At 55.0% G+C, this 22,424-nt stretch overlaps 6 protein-coding genes and 2 non-coding genes across 8 annotated transcripts; 4 read left to right on the top strand and 4 right to left on the bottom strand.

The window, feature by feature from the left end:
- Positions 1-664: 664 nt before the first annotated feature.
- On the bottom strand, positions 665-2,102 carry BBK36DRAFT_1163474 (eukaryotic translation initiation factor 3, subunit 6; the record flags this gene model as incomplete). Its single annotated transcript, XM_024894541.1, has 2 exons — positions 665-1,579; positions 1,698-2,102. 2 exons carry the CDS (start codon positions 2,100-2,102, stop codon positions 665-667), a joined length of 1,320 nt encoding a protein of 439 aa, XP_024745250.1.
- A 524-nt stretch (positions 2,103-2,626) lies between these two features.
- On the top strand, positions 2,627-3,226 carry BBK36DRAFT_1130620 (hypothetical protein; the record flags this gene model as incomplete). Its single annotated transcript, XM_024891859.1, has 2 exons — positions 2,627-3,088; positions 3,176-3,226. The coding sequence occupies 2 exons, from the start codon at positions 2,627-2,629 to the stop codon at positions 3,224-3,226; spliced, it is 513 nt and encodes a 170-aa protein (XP_024745249.1).
- Positions 3,227-3,772: 546 nt separating this feature from the next.
- On the bottom strand, positions 3,773-7,006 carry BBK36DRAFT_1130479 (hypothetical protein; the record flags this gene model as incomplete). Its single annotated transcript, XM_024891846.1, has 1 exon — positions 3,773-7,006. One exon carries the CDS (start codon positions 7,004-7,006, stop codon positions 3,773-3,775), a length of 3,234 nt encoding a protein of 1,077 aa, XP_024745248.1.
- Positions 7,007-12,510: 5,504 nt separating this feature from the next.
- On the top strand, positions 12,511-12,610 carry BBK36DRAFT_t191. Its single transcript has one exon. It is a non-coding gene; the product is annotated as a tRNA-Leu (tRNA).
- A 1,341-nt stretch (positions 12,611-13,951) lies between these two features.
- Positions 13,952-15,550, top strand: BBK36DRAFT_1130614 (hypothetical protein; the record flags this gene model as incomplete). The annotated part of the gene is made up of 2 exons (XM_024891858.1): positions 13,952-14,406; positions 14,488-15,550. The coding sequence occupies 2 exons, from the start codon at positions 13,952-13,954 to the stop codon at positions 15,548-15,550; spliced, it is 1,518 nt and encodes a 505-aa protein (XP_024745247.1).
- Positions 15,551-16,052: 502 nt separating this feature from the next.
- Positions 16,053-17,107, bottom strand: BBK36DRAFT_61920 (aquaporin-like protein; the record flags this gene model as incomplete). Its single annotated transcript, XM_024898375.1, has 3 exons — positions 16,053-16,294; positions 16,409-16,712; positions 16,799-17,107. The coding sequence occupies 3 exons, from the start codon at positions 17,105-17,107 to the stop codon at positions 16,053-16,055; spliced, it is 855 nt and encodes a 284-aa protein (XP_024745246.1).
- A 1,099-nt stretch (positions 17,108-18,206) lies between these two features.
- On the bottom strand, positions 18,207-18,306 carry BBK36DRAFT_t189. The gene has a single exon. It is a non-coding gene; the product is annotated as a tRNA-Leu (tRNA).
- An 856-nt stretch (positions 18,307-19,162) lies between these two features.
- Positions 19,163-22,222, top strand: BBK36DRAFT_1136669 (VID27-domain-containing protein). The gene is made up of 4 exons (XM_024893060.1): positions 19,163-19,204; positions 19,246-19,445; positions 19,648-22,057; positions 22,173-22,222. Exons 2-3 carry the CDS (start codon positions 19,427-19,429, stop codon positions 22,050-22,052), a joined length of 2,424 nt encoding a protein of 807 aa, XP_024745245.1. The 5' UTR covers positions 19,163-19,204; positions 19,246-19,426; the 3' UTR covers positions 22,053-22,057; positions 22,173-22,222.
- Positions 22,223-22,424: the final 202 nt, after the last annotated feature.

Raw genomic sequence — 22,424 nt, 5'->3', positions numbered from 1 at the left:
GCACCAAAACGACGTATAAAGGCTGACCTTGCAAACTTCACCCTCACAAAGCCTATACACACCAACGACGGCATTGATCCCGCTTGACGAATGCAAAGCCAAGCCAAAGTGCTAGCTGATCGCTCCTGTCTCAAACCCCTGTGTTCCTAGAATGATCCGAGTAAAAGCTTTACACAAGTCATCACAAGTGACGAAAAGCAATCATTCCACAGTGAATTAAAAACCTCTTTCATCATTGCACAAAACAGTCAATTTCATTAAAAAAACGACCCTGGCCCTCTCCTCCCTCAAGAAGACATCCTCCCCATCCCTGTCTTATACCTATTAAACGCCGTGCAATGCAAACCGCATCACCAGAGAGAGGAAGAGAGATAAAAAAGAACATGTGATATAAAAAACAAGGGCCGGTCTACTCTTTCTTTGCTCCTTTTTTCCCTCTTGTTTCTTCTTCCTTGTTGCAAATCCGACCGTGTTCGAGGAGCTTTATATGGAGAGAGAAACATCGGCAGTCTTCTTTTCGTCTTTGGGGATCGTTCACCGGGTCGTCCACCCGCGTGGCCATGGTCCCAAACCCCGGCCTAACATCCTCCGAATCGCTCCCGTTGCCCAGCGCCAGGCGAGTTTGCTATTTCAAACACATCTGCAAGCTCCTTTACCGCTTCTTTTATTTGGAGACGGCAGCGTTGAGAACTTGTGTTCTGAAGAATCCGCCCTTGGTCTTCTCAATGACCTGCTGGTAAACGTTGTTGGGAGGGTGGTTCATGATGACAGTGCCATCCTGGCTGTCAATCTTGGCATCCAGGCGAGTCTCGCGGATCAGGTTCACGATCCACTTCTCGCCGTCGTCGGGGTTCAGGCCGAGCTTGGCGCTCAGGTCCCGAATGTTCATCCGGCTGAAAATCTTGCAGTAGCTCTCGCAAATGAGGTGTCGGGCGGCGTTGACAAACGCGTCGGTGGACGCAGCCAGGAAGAAATCGCTGCGGCACACCTCCTCGGCCTGGCGGAGAGCCTCGCGAGCAGCGTTGAAGTCGTGGGCAATGTAGAGGGCGTTGACAAACTGGGTGATGGGGTCGGCGTACTCATAGGCCTCTTGTCGAACGTAGCGAACAATGTCCTTGAGCTGCTTCTGCTGGACGGAGCTGTTGCGCGCGCGCGTGCGGCCGGTGATAACGGCAGCAATCAAATACCGCAGGATCCAGGGGCAAGAGGTCTGGATGGTGTTGATGTAGGACGCAGAGAAGAACATGTCCAGGATGGGCTCCCGGGCACCCTCGAAGTTGAACAGGGGGAAGAGAGACCAGTGGATAAGCATGGTCCGGTGGTCAAGCTGGGCTCGGGGGTTGTTGAAGAGTCTGGTGTCGATACCCTCGCGGACGTTCTTGAGCTCATCGACGGCAGACTCCCAGTTCGTGGACAGGATCTCGGAAGCAAGCTTTCCCCAGGTCGCAGCGGCCACCTTGTCGTTGTCGGTGGAGAGAACTCGGAACTGGTAGAGCATATCGGCGGCAGGGCCGTACTGACCGCATCGAAACTGGAACTGGCCAAAGTCATACAGAGCGTTTACCATGTCGATGGTGACCTGGTGAAAGAGTAGAGAAGAGTCAATTAGCATATCGATCGGGGATTACCAAGGGGGGAGAAGGGACACGCAAGCAAAACCAAAAAGGCTTTGCGCTCTAGTCGGTGATTGCACATACTCCGTGTTGGTTCTTGAGAAACTCCAAGTTGGCCACCTTGTCGCTCCGCAGGCCGTTGACGACCTCGTCCTGGGTCAGCAGGTTCGCAATCTGCTCCGTCGCCTTCTCGTACTTGTCCAGCTGTGCCAGCACGTCCTGCCTCTTCTTGGTGTACTCGGCCGGGGCCTCGGCCACGCCGTGCAGCTCGCAGTACAGGCTCGCCACGTAGTCGGTCATGTTGGTGTCATCCAGCAGCTTGATCTTGCCCGACAGGATCTTCTTGGCCAGCTCGGCATCGCCCTTCTCCTCGGCCTGCTCGCCCTCGAACTGGATCAGCGGGAAGAGCAAGTGACGGCTCAGGTGCGGCGCGACTTTGTGCAGGATTGACGAGCCATCGGCTGGCAGGGCCTTCAGAATGTCCTCCATGGTGAAAAATTGGGTGGTCGTCGCAGGCAAGTAGAATCTGACCGCGGCCGGGGTAGGGGGTTGTCGTGGGAGAGGAGTCGAGGGAGGGAGGTCGTCGCTACTGCTGGAGAAAAAGATTCGCTCGCCCAGTCAATGGAGGGGCAGATTTTTGGTGAATTTCGCGAATAACACACAAAGTGGTTGTGGGGGTTCCAGCTTTTTGTCCGAAGATCCGCCGCCAGCGAAACTCTAGTTTTGCGGCGCATCATGTGATCCGGAGATCTACCTTAGCATGTTGAAAAAGTTACTTTGGAGGGGAGCAGAAGAAGGCTTGATAAAGCGGCCACGAATCGGTAGTGAGACTTGCGGACTGTTGAAAAGGCTGTTTTCGATTGTCAATTGGTACATTTCCTCTTCTGGTCTGCTGAATCCAGCGAGGCGATCCGTATACGAACCTTGTGCGCCAGCCCACGGCTGATAAACCGAGCTAATCGCCAATCCCAAAATCCCATCTTCAACTCCAACAAACATCACAGCCAGCCAAGATGAGCTACCTCATCCCCAGAGCCCTCCCCCTGAGGAGCGCAACCATCCGACCAGCCCTCCAGTTGCCCCTCAACCCCTCATCAAGAACCCTCTTCCGTCCCACGATCCAAACGGCATTCCTCTCCTCAACCAAGCCCTCGTCCGCCTCAGCCTCGCCTCGCCAGAACCCCAACCAGAAAGCCAAGATCCCTCCGCACCTCCGCCAGTTGAGCCGCGCCCCCGTCCCTCCGCCGACAAAGACCCCCGAGGAGCTTGTCAGCCTCGGCTACATCGTGCGCCGCACGCCCTCCGTCCAGCTGCCCGTGTACCGCAGGTGGCAGTCCGGCGGCACGCGCCAGGTGGTCCTGATCAAGAAGGTCGATGGTGACAGGATACGGCTGCTAGAGGAATTAGTGGGAGACCTTGGTATCCCTCGGGAGGACGCGAGGATCAACCCGACAACACAACATATAGAATTGAAGGTAAAGCACAGCCAAGTTTCTTCTCTTGTTGGCCGGGAAAGGCCTAATAGATGGCACAGTCACTAACACACACTTTCTTTGATTCAGGGAGACCATTTCGATAAGGCAAGGGGATGGCTGCTTGCGCGTGGTTTCTAAAGGTTCCCCGACCTGTGTATATTATCTGGGGAGAGGGGATGTGAATCCTGGCCTGGGTCGGAATGGTAAGACACCGGCATTGGCAAGAAACCTTTCGAGCTTAGACGCTCACATGTATCATCTTGCATATTTATGTACAACAAATCAATAAAGGAACAAGGTCATCCTGGCCATCAGAAAAGAGGTATCAGTGTATGTAACATCCCTACTCCTATGTACACAGACGCCGCGATAAGTCTGCGAGAATTCCACCTTTCCAAACCCGCTGATATTGAACACCTATGCACCATCGCACTTGTGACGGACGGCTTAAAACAAACATTATCGACCCCATACAATAGCATTTACACATCTGATCATTTGTTGACATTGTCCAATGTAAAAAAGAACCCTGAACGCAGTCTCCCTCAAGCCCCCGCCTCCTAATTTTTTCAAGGGGTAAACAAAAGGAAAAGGGAGAAAAGACAGCGGGACAACCCATCCCGCACCAATGCTCGTATCCTAGAACCCTTTTTCGAAAGGTGAAAACAATGAAAAGATCCAGACTCATCCTGCTAAACTTATTATTGTCGACAAGTGCTGCAGTAAACCTTCCTTCGACCACTCAGGGCTGTGCATGGACAACGCCTCCAGCAACGCCTGTGTCGTGGGTAGGAATGGTCCGGCGGCAGCAACGGCAGGATTGTTAGGATCCCTTGACTTTTCGACAAGTCGCCTAAGCAAAGCTATCGCGAGAACAGAAATGTAGAGGTGCTCGGGATCTTTGCGTGGTGCAGCTCGTCCAGGTCCGCGACCGTAGGCTTGCGGTTGTTCGTACATGCGACTCAGCTCTTGACCGAGACGGAAGAGGTTGTTCGCCAGGCCGTTGGCTGCACTCAACCAGGTCCTCACAAGGTTCGACTCAGCACCAGGGGCCAAGGCCGCAAGGATCTCTGCAGCCAACAGGCCTTGCATCAGATACGGCTTCCGGACTTCCACAAGCGAAGGGAAATTCGTTGGTCGATCGCGCTCCTTGGCCTTGTCTGGAATCGGTGAGATGGCTAGCGCAAAGGTCCGAGTGAGGAGCTCGTATGGGGGCTGGTTGGCGGCATCATAAGCGAAAAGGGTTTTGTAATGACCCCTATTGGGCTCATCGCGAGCAAGCAGTTTGGCCAAGGCATCCACAGCGTGGGGAAGATAGGTATGAACGCTCGGATCATAGTTGGTGAAGAAGATTGTGTCGTTAGTCAGTGTCGGATTGGGAACCGGAGCAAATGCCAGCAAGAAATGCAAGAGACACGAAGCCTGTTCTCGGCCGGGAATTTCGACTGAGCCGGCAATGTTCGAAAGGAGGATAACCACGTCCTTCATGAAGTCAAGGGTGTTGTTATGGGTTCGGAGAAGCATTGTCCGAGTGCCGAGATATCTGATCGCGGTGCAGAGAAACTTGATGACCGACTCATCAGCGAGTATAACGTGGTTGTCGTTGTTCTCGCCCGGAAAGGAAACATTGCGCAAGATGGTGGAGATGCACACCAATCGATCGACGGCTCGGTCAAGTTCGTATTCTTGAGTGCCAAAAGCGGGAACATCTCGGATTGCCCATCGCTCGATGCGACACGCCCGGACCACCTCTTCATACGGGGTGAGCTGGATGTCGTCGGATACTTCCACCGTGTGTTCGGTGAGGAGCTCGAGCTGTTCCTCGGCACAATCGATGAGCGCATCCACCAAATCGTCGCAGTATCGCAGCTGTAGGAAATGTGCCTGGTTTGGCGAGTGAGATACCGTCGCGAGCGTGTCCAGAGCGAGGCGGACTTCTCCATGTATCCCACTTTGCAGGCTACGGGTAAGTGCAGCTATATCAATGTTGCCGAGGTCGTTCACCGGTGGGACAGTTGGCTTCCAGCGCTCCAGCTCCGCGCCGAGCAAGTTTGCCGCATGGAGATCGACTCCGCCATACGTGGAAAGCTCTCGCGCGCAAGGGCTGTATTCCTCTGATCTCGGTGGAAGCTGGGGCATCTGCTGCTCGACATTCAAGACGCCCATCGGCCTGCCGTCGACGGGGCCCAAGACCATGCTTCCGGGTCTCGAGTGGGCCGGGGAGGGTATTGAGAAGTCATTCGGCCCGGCTTGATCTATGCTGCGTGATAGGCTATTTCTATTATGGCCAGGAACAGCATTCGGCTGCTGATGCAGCTGTGGAGTTTGCGGCGCCGAGAAACCGTTGATGGAGGGCTGGCCAGACTTGACCGGCGTATGATGCTGCACGTGAGGCGGATGCGGAGGTTGCTGTGGTGGTGGCTGCTGCTGCTGCTGGCCCGGCTGCATTTGGCCCTGGTTCATCTGCTGGCCCGGTACGACCTGCTTCTGGGGAGCGCCTTGGTTCGCGAGAGTCGCCTGTTGTTGTTGCTGCTGCTGCTGTTGCTGCTGCATCATCCTCTGCTTCTGCTGAGCTATCCAGACCTCTTCAAACTTGCCAAGATTGCGGTCGTAAATCTGCTTGAGCGCCAGAGGAACGTTGGGTATCTGCGCCGGAAGCCCCAAGGCTTGGGCTATGTGGCCCCAGGCGTTCGCGACAGTGACCGATTTGGAACCACCTTTGGATGACACGGCTTGGAACAGAATCATCAAATTGACGGGCCGGTCTCCAATCATGGGGTTCACGTCCAAGGGGAGGCCCTGTTTACTCATGAGTGCTGTAAGGTTCTTCATGAACTGCTCTCCGTTGATGCTGCCAGTTGGTCGGTGCTGCGGTCGCATCGGTCCGGGGGGCATCTGACCATTGGGCATACCGGCCATCTGCTGTTGCTTCGCCATCATTCCACGGCCGAGATTCTGCTGGGCCTGTATTTGAGCCTGCATCTGCATGGTACCTTGGAGTTGTTGCTGGAGCCGCATCTGGTAGGCAGCCATCTTCTGACCCTCGGTCATGCCCTGCTGCGGCCGCTGTTGTTGTTGCTGCTGCTGTTGAGTCTGTGCCTGGTGCGCCTGGTGCTGCTGCTGCTGCTGTTGCTGTTGTTGAAGTTGCTGCTGCTGCTGCATCTGAGCATACATGGCAGCCGGCATCTGGGCCATGGGCTGTCCCATCTGCCCCATTTGCTGGGCCATCATGGGGTTCCCCGGCATCGCGTTAGGATTCGGAGACGGGCGCGGGTTCGACGGGGACTGCGCAAAGGCCGGGTTGTAGCCCTGCGGCATGTTTTGCATGTAGGGATTCGGCTGCGGCGTCCCATGCTCCGATGTGATGGGCGACGTCTGGGACGTAAACTGCTGGGCACCGGGGGAAAACGGATGAGGCGAGGCCGTCGCCACTCGCTGGGGAACACTGCCCGGGCGCATTTGGTTCCCCATGATGGGCGAGGGGCTGGCGTTGGCCGAGCCGTTGGTCTGCAGGTGGGAGAACTGGCCGGCGTTCTGCTGAGGCATGGCGCCAGGCTGGAAGCCGGGGAAGGCCTGCTGCTGCGGCGTTTCGGAGCGCGACGTCGGGAGCATGCCCGGATTCTGCCTCGGAGAGCCGGAGATGGAATCCTCACGCGGCCGCGGGCGCTTCGATGGAATGACCGAATTGGTCTGGTAGACCTGGGTCGCCTGGTAGGCGGAGGGCGAGGCGTGGCGCATCGGGCCGTTCTGCATGGCCATCTGCTGTTGATTGGGGAACTGGGCGGCCGGGTTGAACTGGCCCGGGTTGGTCATGAAGACGGAAGGGTCCATCATGGCACTGGCAGAGCTGGGGTCAGTCATGTGCGGGAAGCCGTTGCCATTGTGGTTCGGGACTGCGTCGTTCATCCAGGTGCTCATGGCGATGAGCCCGACAAGCTGTGCGCGGCGACGTCAGCGAAATCAGCAGGCACGGCGGCCACAGAGCCCATTGATGGGCGCAGGGATGGATGGAGACGGGGCCGTAACACGGCACAGTGGGTGGTTTGATGGACGACAACGTTGAGTCGCGTCGCGGGTTGGCGGAGAGGACGTATGTGTATGTGTGTGTGCGTGTGGGAAATGGGCGACAGCCAGACAAAGAGCGCTGGCTGGGGGGGGCTCCGGGTGGGCGCTGGGCAGGTAGCAGGCAGTGGTAGCGGTAGCGGCAGCGGCAGTGGCAGGCAGTGCGGCATGCCAGCCCAGGCGTCGGATTCATGGCAGTGGAGGTACCGCCAAGTACCAGCCGCGGGCAGCGCTAGCACAGGCAGGCCGGATGTAGCCACAGGTACTCCGCTCCGTCGCTGTTGGAACCACCTGCGCGCTGGGCCCAGCAGCGGCGCAGCAGCGCTGAAGCCGGGAGACAAGAGGGCCAAAGGGAGGGGGCAGCGCCACTAATCGAGGTACCTCGCGGCGCCGCGGCAGACGCTAGCAAACGGACGTACCTGGTGATACCCGCGACGGGGCCGACTCGGTGCAGGAGATTAGGAGGTTAAGGCAAGGTGGTAAATAGCAGCGCCCGTGTCAGGTACGGATACCTCGCGTTGGGTCGGGGCAGCCGCAGCGGACTGCGCGTGTCGAGGTACCGGTACGAGGGAGGTACACGGCACGCCCGTCGGGCCTATGGGCAGTGGATGTAGCGCAGGGGCAGCGAGCGCGTGTGCTGGAGGAGAAATTTTCGTTGCAGGAGGCGTCCTGGTTCGGATCGGCGCCGACGCAAGCAACAACAAGCCACCTCGGCGGCTCCCACGCAGCGCCCTGACTATCGAGAGCTCGGGGCAGAGGCGTTCGCTAGCCGTAGCGATGCGATAGAGACAGGATCGGTATGTCGCCTGGGGGGCAGCAGAGAGGCAAGGAGGTGCAGGCGACGTGAAGTGAATGGAGAGCCAGGTCTTACCTAAGGCGCGTTGAGGTGGATGACTGCGAGTCCTCGCTGGATTGGCAGATTGGTTTCAGGCCGATGGGAAATGCTCCCTTCTTGAGACGGCTAGCCTGGTTGCGGCCTAGCGCTGACGCCGCCGGAAAGCCAGGTGGGTCGCTGACCAATGAGCGCACTGCGTTAGTGTCGCGATACCAGTAATGGCATTGCGTGTTAGTAGAATGCCGCATCTAACAGCGAGCTCCTTAACATCCGAGACTGAAGTTGCTATCAGTCCCCTATTCGCAGCTGGACAGGATCAGTCGTTTTGCGATAGAGACCAGGGCTGTCCTCGAAACATGATCTCCGATGAGATTCAGACCGAGGTCTAGCCAAAAGCGAGCAGTACCTGAATCGCGTGTTGCAGCGGTGCAGCAGCAGGTACTGTATAGAGTCGCAGGCGCTTGTTCTTTTTCTTTTCTCTACCCTCTTTTTCCCTCGCCGAGAGCCAAACGTCAATCGTCACCACAAGAACAAGCAAGTAGGCGAGTTGCTGGGGCTGTTTCTTCAAGGGTTGCACCGGATGTCGATAATGGTCTCGGACGGCCATGAATGGACTGCGACCTGGATTCGTCGGAATTCCTGCCGGAAGAAATTGACAGCACACGCTTGCCATGAGCTCGTTGGCTGTGACAAAGTGCTATCACCAGCAAGAGAATGTAGAGCATCTTCTGTCAGGCAAACATCGTTTCTCGGAGTGCGCCGCACAAGGTAATGCTCATCCCGTCCGGTTGGCGACAAGCCGAGAGTCGAACATGGCTGCATATTGTAACTCAACCCATTCCTTGCCGTGAAGTCGCTTTCGTGGATCGTAATCCTGGGCTGCCAATCCGGGGTTGCTGAATCGACTGAGGACCAATTCCTCCCACGACGCCGTCGATGGTTCGCCTTATGCTTGTCCAACTTGTGCTGCGTTCTGGGCGTCAATGTGGCGCCAATTGCGGCACTGGCCGATTTGGTTGCCACCATATAACAGCACGTATGCCACCCCAAGGTAAGGTAACGGGGATCGTGGGCGCGCGAAGGAAAACCAAACCGCTCATTTCGCGCACATCTTCTGGCCAGCATGCCGAGCCAATCGATGCTGTAACCACCAGAGCTCCTCGCCTCTCACGGCTCAGCTTGCCTCTGGTGTCACTCGTCCGTGCTGCCGGCCGTCGATACATCATGTAGGAGTCGACTGCACTGCACGCCGACCAAAATAAGGTGTCGTGGGTGGCCCCGCCACAAGCCACGATCCAGGCTTCGGCCTGTCCAGCCCTCGCTTCGCACCACCGGTCGCAGTCGATCTGGGCAATGCCAGTCTGCCTTCTGCAGCCGCTCGCAAGCATCAGAAGCTGAGCAAATCCAAGCTGCCGCGCATGCGATCGGGCATGGCGCCAGTGAGTCGACCGGGATGGCACGAATCCTGGGGTTGTCGTGTCGCCTTGTGACACCGTTTGATGCCGCTGTCCAGTCTCCACAGGGTCAGCCACCCCTGTCACAGCGCACTCTGATGGCAGCGCCGCTGGGCCATGGGCGAGTCTCTCAGCGGCCCCTCCGACAAGACCGGTGCTCGCATCGTGATGTTTCTGCTCTGCGCCCTCGTTTTCGTGTGCTGCTCGCGATGCTCATTCGAGAGCCACTCGGGGCCCTGACGAGCGATTTTGGCCGTTTTCTCTCGCATCCTGTCGCCGCTGTGCTGCTGCTTTTCGCTGGCTGCTTTTCCTCGTCCCGATTGACGCCAGTCGTGGGGGTCCCTCCACAGGCTGGGTGAGGTAATCAGATCCTAGCCATGTAAGTGAGCCCGTGAAGCAGAAACGAGCCACGCACGGCAACGCGCAAAGAAAACGGCGTCGAGAGCGACCAGAACGAGGGCCTACGGAGGGGAGGAGAGCCCAGGAAGTGATTGAAAATGGGAGGAAATGCGGCGAGGAACGGGGGAAGGGGGGGTCAAGTAGTTATGGGTGAGAAGAGGCAGAGGCCTAATACCGTAGCCTGCCTTCACTCCGGTCTGGTACCTGCCGACAGGCCATGCCCGTTATTAGCTCCAGCTCTGCGTCGCCAGGCCTACGGGCACATTGAACGAAGGGAAAGTACTCGCACTCACTGCTCGCGCCGGGCTGGTACTTTGCTCCCGTCGCCTACTGAGGTACCTTGGGTTAGTGGCTACAGCGACTCGGCCAGCGGCATCAGATCCATTCGACGCACCAGACGCATAAAACGCTGGGCTGGGCACACAATCAAATTCTCCGCTCTCACCAGCAGCATCAAGCCCGCCCGCCGCCACCGATACAATCGGGTAATACTACCACTGGTATCAGCATATGGGCTCGCTTCCATTCACGGCCCTCCGTCATTCACGGCTGCCATGGAGTACTAAATACGAATCAACGATTCAAACAAGGGGAAAGCTTCTTAAATCTTATTCCTACCCCCTCCCGAATGACAATAAGCAGCTCGTTTGCGGTGACAGCGCTCCGCAGCCCAAAGGGGGGAGGAGCTCGTTACCTCGCCATATTCGCTCATTCATCTCCCCTGGAGGCCCGTCAAACTGAATCTCCTCACGCGGTCCTTTTCAACCCCCCACAAGCCCAGTACGTATCATGTATGAGAAGGTCGAACTTTTTACCTCGACAGACCGCCCAACCGAACACCACCAACCGCCGGCCTGGCTGGCCTGGCCTCGCGCACCGTGTCCCTTTCCCGCCAGAAACAAGTGAAACAGAGACAGGAAGAACAGAGGCAGGAAAAGCAACTTATTACTACTATGAAATTTGATGAATCTGCATGAGAATGTCTCTGTTTTGACAGAGCGCGGCGGGTAATGGCAGACGCTCGCTGCGGCTGCTTGTCGTGCGGGTGAAGCCCGCCACTTTTAGTGTGCGTCTGTGGAAGCACCACTTGCTGATCACAGCTTGACGGATCTGTACCAATGAATGTGCGTCCTCGTGTGTGTGCTAACTGCCCAATGCCCATCACCTCCGTCACAAAGGATACCAAAGCCAGAAAGGCATCGCGAAGCAAGTCGCCCTCAAAGCTTTACGGCCAGAAAGCAGAATCTTGTTCCTTTAGTTTCTCACTTACATTGCTTGGCTACTCTCTCCTACCCGCTTCCCCTTCCTATTTTATCCTACGGCCTTTCGGGCTGCTAGAGCCAGCTGTGCCATGATGCCTGGCCTGGGCTGAGTCCGCCAGCCACGCTCCCGTCAGTCCGTTCTCTCGCTACCCACCTTGGATTGAAAGGGGACAAAGGAAAAGAGAAGCGACGGAAGGAGGAAGACCAAATGGTCTCGCTGCTTTGAGGTCTAATCCGCCGACGCTGCGCCAAGTAATACAACCTGGTGCTTCGCCATCCCTCTCGTGATGCAGGTTCGGGCTCCTTTGCACCACGCCAACGGAACGCGAGCAATAATAGACTGAAGATGCTGCATGGTGCGGTGGCATTTCTAAGCCTTCTATAGAGTGGCAGGCTTCTCATTCCAGATCGCGTCGTGGATTTGGCTCGCAAAGCCCATCTCGCAAAAGCAAGCTCGATCGCCCAGTTCCAAAGGCTTTGTGCAGCTTCTCGGCCAGCTGCTCAATTAGACAACCAAAAGCGCCCCCATCCCGGCGCTAATGAAAGACGGACGGACTTGCGCGAGCGCTTTGATGCTTCCCAGGTCTTGCTGCTGCAGACAACCCCCGAGTACCACCGCGATGCCTCGCCTTCGTGCCGCATGTTCCTACGTCCGCTCCTCGCCAATCCTATTGACAAATGGCAAGTCTGTGTTCTCTCGTTGGCTCCCATTGGGAGCGGGCGCGCCAAAGTGCCCGCGGGATTGTGCGAGGAACGCTGCTAGAGCTGGAAGACGGCTTCCCACGCTGTACGAGGCAGCACTTGGATGCTAGGCGGCAAGATGGGCCAAACATGCTTTACATCAACCTGGGCTTTCTTATCAATCAGGTGACGTCGAGGCTTGGAGACTCGCTGCACCGGAATGTGCCATGTCTAAAGTCCATTCTAAAGTGACAGATGGCAACTCGAGACGGGCACGTGGAAACATTTGGGCATTCCTACAGCGGCGACCATCTTCAAGAGACCCTGGACATGTTACCGGTACTACTGACTAGGATTGAGGAATACTACCTGACAGGTTCCTCGAAGCACATCACTTCATATTCGTAGTAGTGGTACCGCAATCTTGGGAGCAGATGCTGGCAAAGTGTCCCATTTGCGGAGAACCTAGACCTTGAATAAGACGAGATCGTTCTCTTACAGACATTGTGTACAGCATTTGCGCAAGCACCTCCGCTGACGCTAAAGTATCTTTAATCTTAACATGCAAAGACCTGATACTGGACTACATGGTGCCTCTGGGTAAGGTAGAAACGAGGAACGTCACAAGCCCTCCCAACCTGGTGAGGATGCTGGAACTATTTGGCGCGGCGCTTCCAGAAGGAACATCCGCCGACCTCATAGTATCAAAAAGACGAGCAGAAATCATACGGCGAGATGGCCGAGTTGGTTATGGCGTCAGGTTAAGGCTACCTTAACAAGCAAATTCCTGGTGGAGCAATCCGCGTGGGTTCGAGTCCCACTCTCGTCAGAATTCTCTTTTTGCCTTTGATATCAAGGTGAAACGAGGGCGCTTGCTTTTTACTTTTGCACCACGTAGATGCATGCAGTCCCGACAACACATACGGCATTGCCACCGATCAGCAATCGATTATGGATGAAATAATGGAAGCCAGAGAACCGTCAATGTAACGTGGGTTAAATCAGACGATTTTCGAGTGCAGTGCCTTAGACAGTGTATGGCGGTAAACTGCAGCACAGGCATTACCTGTAAAGACGTGAATTTGCAGGCGGGGGAAGCCCGCTAAAAGTCCAGGGGAGCAGCTCCCCCGCGATGGCATCTGGAGATCACAAACTGCCGGTCGTGTCCTCGATCCAGCTTCGGCAAACAGTCATGCAGCTGCTGCCTCCCATGATGCTGCCGACCTCGAAGCACGAGACTCGGTTCCGCTTCCGGCCACGATCAAGTGCGCGAGCGTCACTCGCAACCAGGTCTTGACTGCAGCCGGTCCATGTGCCTGACTCGGCTCTGAGTTACACTGGGTGTCATAGAACGCGGTCACCTTGCGATCCTTGTCTCTTGCTCGAGCATCTCACGAACCTCACGCTTCTCTGTTCGCAGCTCTCAGACTCATCACCTTCAGATTGCCACATTTCATCCTCCCCGTGATTGTTGCCTGGTGGCTGCAACTCCCTTCTCCCGCCATGACTCTCTCCCCAGTCAAGGGCCAAGAATCCGCAGCAGTGCCGAGACGGCCAAGTCTCGCATCTGTTGGTCTGCTGACGCTCCTCCACACCACGGGCTCTGCACATGCAGCTGATCGCCGTCAGCCTTGCTAAGAATAACGCCTTCTTTCGTCTCCTCCTTTTTTGTTCGGCAGTGCTTCTTTCTGTTTCGTCTCTTTCATTCCCGCCTGCGTCACATCCGCCGGTGCGTCAGAGATGCGGTCTGACCTTGTTGCCTTTGTCGCATAAACCTTTGACAGGTCCACTGCTCCAACCGGACATGTGATGGGGCACTGTCGTGGGATCTCGACTCCTCCCAGATGCCTGCAGTTGCAGCTGCTAAGCGGTTAGCTCTTGTGAGGTGTCAGGGGGGCGCCATGAGATGGGTTGAGAAAAGTATATGTTGATGCTGCTAGCTCACCACCCTCGCCTCGAGCTGCAGCGCTTGAATCTGCAAGTTCCCAGCTTGTTTCAGCCCTATTCGTTGCCGACAGAGAGGGGGTTGATGCCTTACACGAAAGCACATTGGACGCCATTACTACATATCACCGCTTATTAGTGGCGCTTGCTGTCAGTATCCGTCCCTCGCATCTCGGCCATGAAACCTCCAAAGCAACCCAACGATGCATCGCCCAAGTCCTTCATCATGAGCTCCGTCACCGAGTTCTACCGCTCCCAGATCGGCAACGAGGCCGTCATCAACTACGCATACACCGACTTCCCCTGGCGGCTCCTTGCCAAAGACGTCTACTATTTTTTCTACTACTGCTGGGCCCTGCCATGGGTTCTGTTCCCCGTCAACAAATTCGGCTCGGGCGAGCTTGACGAGCTGTATCCGTCGTATATGAACATCTTCTGCCTTACGGTCCACTTCTTCTTGCTCATCTTTCAGCTCGCTTTTCTCATCAGCCTGCCGTTTGTCCTCGTTTTCCCTGCATGGATGGGCGTCGCCGGGGTTGTGGCCTTTCACTCGCTAAACAGGCTGGTTTGTATGCTGTTGAACGGCCGAGACATCATCTTTCACTCTGATGAAAAGTATGCCAAGGCGCGGCCAGAGCATGCACACGAGCAGTGGGTTTTCTTGAACGGCGTCTCTGTCGGGTAAGTGTTCCATTTCACTAGGATGCTCATGCAGTTTCGTGTTATGGACTTGCTGCTAACTGACATCTGCCAACGAAACAGCCGCCACTGGATGAAGATGAACCTGAACCGCTTGGCCCTGACTTTCGGCCGCCCAGTTCTCGGCATCCATAACCGCACATCAGGGGTTGTTTTCGACGTCATTGAGTGCCTCATCCAGCGCAACTTCTCCTATGCGACCACCGACGTGCGTGTCTGCTACAGGCACCTCAAGGAGATTCTCTACGACCCGAAGAAGTCAAAGGTCGTCTTCATCATGCACTCTCAGGGCGTCATCGAGGGCGGCATGGTCCTGGACTGGCTCCTCCAGGAGATGCCCCAAGATCTCCTCGCGAAACTCGAAGTGTACACTTTCGGCGGCGCCGCCAACCACTTCAATAACCCGCACCGCCACCTCCTCTCGCAAGATCTGACACGGTCGAGGCCCCATGAGGCCATGCAGACGCTCGTCTCGGAGGGTTGCTACGAGGAGCCGGTCACCACGCCTCTCGAGATAAAGAAGGATCCAATGGCGACCGCCTCCGTCGTACGAAGATCATCTTCGTTGGCGTCTTACCACACCGCCTCCGCCGCCAAGGACAGAGCCATTGGCCATATCGAGCACTATACTCACAACACCGACTTTGTCGCCATATGGGGCATCCTCCATTTCGCTACCAACAAGATGGCTTCTTTGCAGCTGCCTCGGTTCCTCGGCCGTCTCTTCAACCGCTCCAACGGACACGGCGGACATCTCCTCGTCCAGCATTACCTCGACGGCATGTTCCCTTTGAAACGAGACCCGGAAACCGGAGAGTTTACCGGAGCCGACGAAAACAATGAGTTCATGGAAGAGGTCATCAAGTTTGGCGTTGAGGGCACCGCCATGGACAACGCGCGAGAAGCATTTGAGATCAGCTACGGGGGCACCGGGGGGTTTGGAACGGGCGAGATCACGACGCCGATCGAGGTCTACGACCAGTTCCTCCACCGAAGGCACAAGAAGGACGTCAAAGTCAAGGAGCTCAGCAGGCTGTGGATGTACAGGAACGGAATGAGTCCGCCTGATACGTCACACGTCTTGACATCCGATATGATTGGTATAGCCAGGAACTCGACGCTATGAGATGATTCAATTTTTTATGTTGCGTGGGTGCAACTTGCACTGCGGTGTTGAACACAATGTTATGAACATGGTCAAGAATGGTTTGCGGCATGATTCGGCAAGGAATTGGTTTCTTTTGATGCTTTCTTCTCCTTTGTCACATAGAATGAGATACCAGATGGAATTGTATGAGATGGGCTCTATAGGGATTGTATCTCTCAATTTTAGGACGGAGTGATTGTTTTGGATGCCCAGAAAACGAAGGCAGTCTGATTTGGTCTACGTTAATAGACATGGATGGATATACACACCCCGTTTAGTATACGTTCACATCAGCTCAGAATGGTGTAGTAGTTTAACAAGTACAAAATTGTCAAAGTGTAACATTTGCCTGATATGTATTTGAGGCAATCGCTTTTCTCTACCAACGCCGACATTTTTTTCACGTTAAATCATACACAGATCTCCATCACGGTCCTCCTCCCTACTATAATACACATACAATACCCCTCGATCGGATGCGTTACACCTCAGAGTGCTGTGCTGGTTGTGATTCTTGGCCGTGGTCATAGTCCGTGGCATCTCGCTGGGGATTCGCCTCTTCGTAATGCGACCACTTGACAAACTTGTAGAAGCCCGCAGCGACAACAGCCCCCATGAAGGGACCGAGCCAATAGATCCACTCGTAGCCAGGGAAATGAGGCGTTGCAACGGCACACCCGAAGCTGCGTACCGGATTGAGGGATGCGCCGGTGAAGGAAGTCCCTGGACAAAGAAAGATGTGTTAGCAGGCATATATACCTTATATACACGATGATAAGAAACCAAATATTTGCTCTCGATCAAAGTACAAGGTGGTCCTTGTGGTGTCTTTCTTACCCGCCAGCATGGCGACGAAGAGCGCCAACCCGATCCCAATGGGAGCGATAAAAGTGTCCTTGGAACGCTCGACAGCGAGCATCAAGACGACGAACACAAGAAAGGCCGTGAAGAACATCTCGATGAAGAGGCCTCGTGCGATCGACGTGTCGCTTGAGAGAAGACTGTTCGCCGCGGCAATGTCCCCCGGGAACATGGCGCTCGCGAGACCGCCTGCGCACATGCTGGCGATGATTTGTGCCGGGACGAGAAAGGCGGCTCGCATCCAGGGCAGTGTCCCCGCCAAACACATGCCAAGCGTGAGCTATATCCAATGATACGAAATCATGTCAGTTCCAAGTTCTCTCTATATGTGATTATTGCAATGCTTCTGATTTTGAGACGGCGTACTGCAGGATTGAATAGCCCACCACTTATACGGTAAAAGGCCCAGACGTTGACCAGCAACGAGAAGCTGTAGACGTGCGCAAGGAAGAAGACGGTCGTGTCGGGCATGCCCCCGGATGATGGCGATAGAGTCTCCAGCTTCACGTATTGCATGCTGCCAGCGTAACCGAACCACAGGAAGAAAAAGGTGCCGACAAACTCCCCGGTTGCTGCAATAAGATGCTGCTGCATCGGGGACGGATGGAAGTGCTCGCGGCTACGGCCGTCGCCGTTGGACGCTGACAGCCGTTTCGATATTCCTGAAAAGGCCATTTTGCAACCGTTCAATGTTCTTGTGTGTTGTAATGGCCGTTTTACTGAGAGGTAGCTTCGAGTGTAAAGCAACTTATGTAAAGCAATTGATTTGTTTTATAGGACAGGCTGGTGCTTTCTAGTTCTCAAGTCACACATACGTCAAGTCGATAGAAAAGCAAGTTAGCGGATAGTCTGCTCCGACAACACCAAGCTGTGGTTTGCGATATAAGCCAGGGGGGGCGAATAGATGGTATTATTCCATCATGACGGAAGGCCTTGCAAGGGCTCATACATCTATGATGCTAAGACCTGATATAAAAGAAGCTATTACTGGTTTTATGACTTGTGTAGTAAGGGCCACAGGCCCATAGGCTAATGTAAGGGCAATCATACTACTACTAGCCATCGCAGTCCCTCTTTTCAGCTGCGGGCCGTCGAGATCGAGATTCTCAGCCTCGCTGTACATACATGTAGGGACGACACAATGTAGACTAATGTCTTGTTGGTCAATGCTGCAAAGAAAGGGAGCTTGGAATGAACTTGCAGGGAAGGGGAGGAGGAGACAAGGACAGATGGCTGGTAGTGGCGAATCTCCTTGGACTTGGTCGGCACTTGTTCCGATTGCTATAAATTAGACTTATTATTATATCATCCAATGAAAACTTCTCTTATCAGCCAAAATGTCGGACGCTAGGTTGTCATGTACTGCATAGCCCATCACCACATGAACAGTGAAAGGTCATCATCAAGACATTGTCCGGAGTCAGGACAAGCTTAATGCTCAACCGCCTCGTGAGACGATGTTTGCCCCATGGCAGCATTAGGGGAACCAAACGCTATTGGGTTTGGATGGCATCTGATGGCAAGACTGTAGGCTCCAGCTTGAAAATGACACGAGAACATCTCCGCGGAGTATTACACGGCTGGAGTCAACATTTGCAAGGCGGCCGTCGAACAGGTGAAGAAGTGGTCTGTGGAGAAGGGATGTCATAGACCTGCCTATCAATCCATCGGTCGTTCCGACTTCAACAACTTCCGTCATACCAGCAAACGACAGAGCTCCGTAGCAAATATATAAAAAGAACTATATCAAAGGACAAAAAAGGAAAAAAAGATATGACGAGAGTGGGACTCGAACCCACGCGGATTGCTCCACCAGGAATTTGCTTGTTAAGGTAGCCTTAACCTGACGCCATAACCAACTCGGCCATCTCGCCAATCACATGAGCTGAAATTGGGCCTTCTTAATGTGTCTTGTCAAGGTCACGCGAAGCCTCTTTCCGTTGATGCCAAGTGCGTTCTCACATCACATGCTACCCTGAAGCTCAACCATTCACGCCCGTCAATACCATGTTCATGCAAAAGTGTTGGTTCATTCCTCTATGGACCAGATATTCTACAGTTCAGCTTTTCGATGGACCGAATGTTCAGGGTTCAGTCGGTACCTTAGTTGATCTAGAATGAAAGCAGTGCATGTAAGTAGAAAGCATCTCCGTCTTGTTGTGGCTTGACCGACTCCAGGCAGCAATAGGCAGAACTGCCAGGGAGCGGCTAACAGCGGGAACACGTTTCGATCAAGACATTGTGCAAGTGCGACTGAATAGACAGACAGGTATCTGATAAAACCAGGAGGGATACTTCCTGATACGCAGGCAGTCGACCGTGAAAATGTTCACGCCTACTACCATCAGCCCCGAGTACCTGCATCGTCCCTCGTGCAGCCTCAGCCAGACATTCGTCCAAGCGGAGGCAAAACGTGGCGGACTGTGGCAAGGATTGGGGGCGCAGCCAGCCAATCGCTTCGCCGCCCATCTGCCAACTGCCCAATCCCAGCGGGCTTGCAGCACCGACACAAGTTGACAGGAGCTTTTACAGCGCTCGCCTCAGCCACAGCTGCGTTTGCTCAGTGTGGTCACTAACTGAAGCTTGTTTGCACGATGACGCACGCAGTCTTGGATTCAGAGACCCCTAATGAAACCTGTCCGGCGCGCTGCTCTTGTCCTAACCGCCAAAAAGCCACTTGAATCACCGCTTCTTCACGCCTTCGATTTTCTTCTCCTCCATCTGAATGAAATCTGCCGCGTCGTGGTGCTGTCTATGCTGTCCATGCCCATTTACCAGGCCTGCCTGTTCACAAATTACTAGGCCGTATTTTCGTCCTGACAACCGTTGCTACGACGCTTTGTTTTTTTTCTTATCTTTTTCTTCCCCCACTCATTGTTTAAGCGCCCTCCAGTCCTCTTCTCTTCCTCTCCAGCATCTACTTGCGACGCCGCACAACACTGAACGTAGCAACGACGACTGCTGGGAGGCACAAGGGCAAATTCACCTGCCAGAATGTTCGTCCTTAGAAATGGTGAGTGAAGACGTGAATGCGCTTTCTGTATGTAGCCTGCGCGAACTCCGCATGTGTCCATTGCAGCTCTGTTTCCCTACCAACGACCTGCCAATCACCGACCTATAACATGCCCTGGCTCGCCTCCATCGCTGCCTCTCTTCCCGTGCTTTTTCTGTTTTCAGCGCATAGCATCTCTTTTGCTAACAGTCACCTTCATCAGTTGGCAAGCTGATTTTCGGCTCAGCTGCGCAGGAATCCCTTATTGAGCTCCCGCAAGGCCAGCTCTACCTTGTCCGACCTCTGTCGCCAAAAGGCTACTCAGAGCTCATCTTCAAGGACTCTGCCATTCGCATCCGACGGACCAACCAAGATTACCAATACCAGCTCGTCGTCCAGCGCGTCTTCGAGGAAGGAGAAGCTGAGCTGCTCGCAGACGAAGAAGGAGAGGACGCCGAGATTGACGCACTCGTGGGCGAACGTGACGAAAAGACGTTTCTGCTCGACGAGGCTCTGCGCTTCCGCATTGAGATCCGGGAGGGCGGCGACGAGACGGTGCTCGCCTGGAAAGACCTGAGCGGAGACAGCGGCGACCTGTACGAGTTTGTGTGCGACCGCGTCGTCACACCTGCCGAGGTGAAGCGCTTCCTTCGCACGGCGCAGGAGTGCCAGTACGAGCGAAAGTACCGCAAGCCGCACACGACGGCCTCGGAAGAGGACCTCCAGCAGTTTGAGTTCCCCGAGGAGCAACCCATCCCTCCCGCCAGCCCCATCCATAGCCCGACCCTTGCCAGATCAATCGAATCCATCGACGATATGTTTGCCAAGAGGACCGCCACTCTCCCACCCAAGTCCGAACCTGCGGAGCAGCAGTCGAGAGAGGTCGAAGCGCCCCAGCAGCCTCAAGGGGTAAAAGCTGCTCCTACGCCCCTTGAGATCTATGCTGCCGTCTCTGGCGAGTTGCACCTGTACGACCCTCAAGCCGGCCACTTCTCCCAGGTTGAAGACTCCGTCATTGTCACGGTTTCCGAAGTCGGTAAATGGGAGTATTGGCTGCAGATCGATGCAGCCGGGAAATCCATCCTCGGCACTCCCGTTACCCCCGAGTTCAATCCCGTGTTCGACTTTGAGCATCTGTCCTTCATCTTCAACCACTGGTCTGAAGATGGAACGGGAAGGTCTTGGCTCATTCGGTTTAAAGACCAACCAACGCTGGAGAAGTTCCAGGAAGCGGTGATGCAGGCCATCTGGGAGAGGCTGAATGAAACCAAGTGGAAGAAGATCCAGGAGAAGGAACGTGAGTACGTCTTGGACGCATTCAATGATCTCGCCATGGAAGACGCACCACCGGTTGATGAGGAAGAAGAAGAGACCGAGGAGGACTACGAAGACGCAGAGGATGACCGCGAACGATATGAAGACTCTGAGGACGAGGACGAAGAGCGACAGGAGAGGGCTGATGGAGACGTCAACTCCCAGCTTGCCGTGGGCTACAAATACGACCGCTCCTTTGTTGTTCGCGGCTCCAAGATTGGCGTCTTTACCCATACGCCGGATAACCATCTCAAGTTCTCGACCAACATTTCCAAGGTGACCACTCCCGGAGGCAAGTTGATGAACCCCAAGAAGGTCATGCTCCACAAAGAGGACAGGGACATGATTATGCAAAACGACGTGGATCCGAACAAGCTTTACCGCATGGACATTGAGTACGGCAAGGTCGTCGACGAGTGGAACGTCCACGATGACATTCCCGTCACAACGTTCGCTCCGGAGAACAAGTTTGCACAGATGACGGGCGAACAGACGTTCCTGGGTATCTCTCACAACGCCCTTTTCCGAGTCGATCCTCGCCAGGCGGGCAACAAGATTGTCGATTCGGAGCTGAAGCAATACGCCTCAAAGAACGACTTCTCCTCCGTTGCCACCACGGAGAAGGGCTACATCGCCGTGGCCAGCAACAAGGGTGACATTCGCCTGTTTGACCGTCTCGGAATCCGTGCCAAGACGCAGCTCCCTGCACTTGGCGATCCCATCATCGGCATGGATGTTTCGGCTGATGGCCGATGGATCTTGGGAACTACCAAGAACTACCTCCTCCTCGTCGATGCTCAACAGCATGATGGAAAGAACGAGGGAAAGCTTGGTTTCGAAAAGCCCTTCGCCGCCGACTCGAAGCCTCGTCCTCGTCGACTCGCCCTTTCGCCCGAGCACGTCGCCCAGTTCTACCACGAGACCGGCTTGCCTGTGTCTTTCACCCCTGCCAAGTTCAACACCGGTGAGGGTGCGGAAGAGACGAGCATCATTACCGCGTCCGGACCGTACATCATCGAGTGGAACCTCAAGCGCATCATCCGCGGCCAGAAGACGCCGTACAAGATCAAGCGGTACGAGGAGAAGGTCATGGCCGACGACTTCAAGTTCGGCTCCGACAAGAACGTCATTGTCGCTCTGCCCAACGAGGTCAACATGGTGGCCAAGCAGAGCCTCAAGATGCCCACTCGAGAAAGCATCATGGGCGATGTCCGGCTGCTCGGCAGTGGACGCAAGTCCGGGGGACGTATCAGCACGGGCAAGAGTGGGCAGTACAAGCTGGGACGGGATGACATTGTGGAGTCGCCTTATTAGAGGAGGGGGGGTTGTGTAAAGATGGCACGTATTAGATGGAATCTTTTGAGAGAGCAATCTTTTTGAGAAATGTGAGGGGGGAACATTGCAGAAACGGATGGGATGGGATCGAATGGGGGTGGACGGGATGAGATGACGATGATGATATGACGATGATGGAATACCATAGGGTTGCTTTACGATTGCGGTCAACGGAGGGTGGAGTTTCCCGGGCTTACGATGCTTTTTTCTTCTCTTTCCAAGATATTCCTAGATAGCTGTATGCATGCAGAGTACATTATCAACTGCTGAATACAAGTCATGAGTTGACATGCCCTTCAACGATTGCCTATACGTAGTAGTGTTGCCATGTGATACCAGCGTAACAGGTCA

This window comes from Trichoderma citrinoviride (genome assembly GCF_003025115.1).
Source record: "Trichoderma citrinoviride strain TUCIM 6016 unplaced genomic scaffold BBK36scaffold_20, whole genome shotgun sequence".
Taxonomy (NCBI): Eukaryota; Fungi; Ascomycota; class Sordariomycetes; order Hypocreales; family Hypocreaceae; genus Trichoderma; species Trichoderma citrinoviride.
This window is presented reverse-complemented; position numbering and strand designations above follow the sequence as displayed.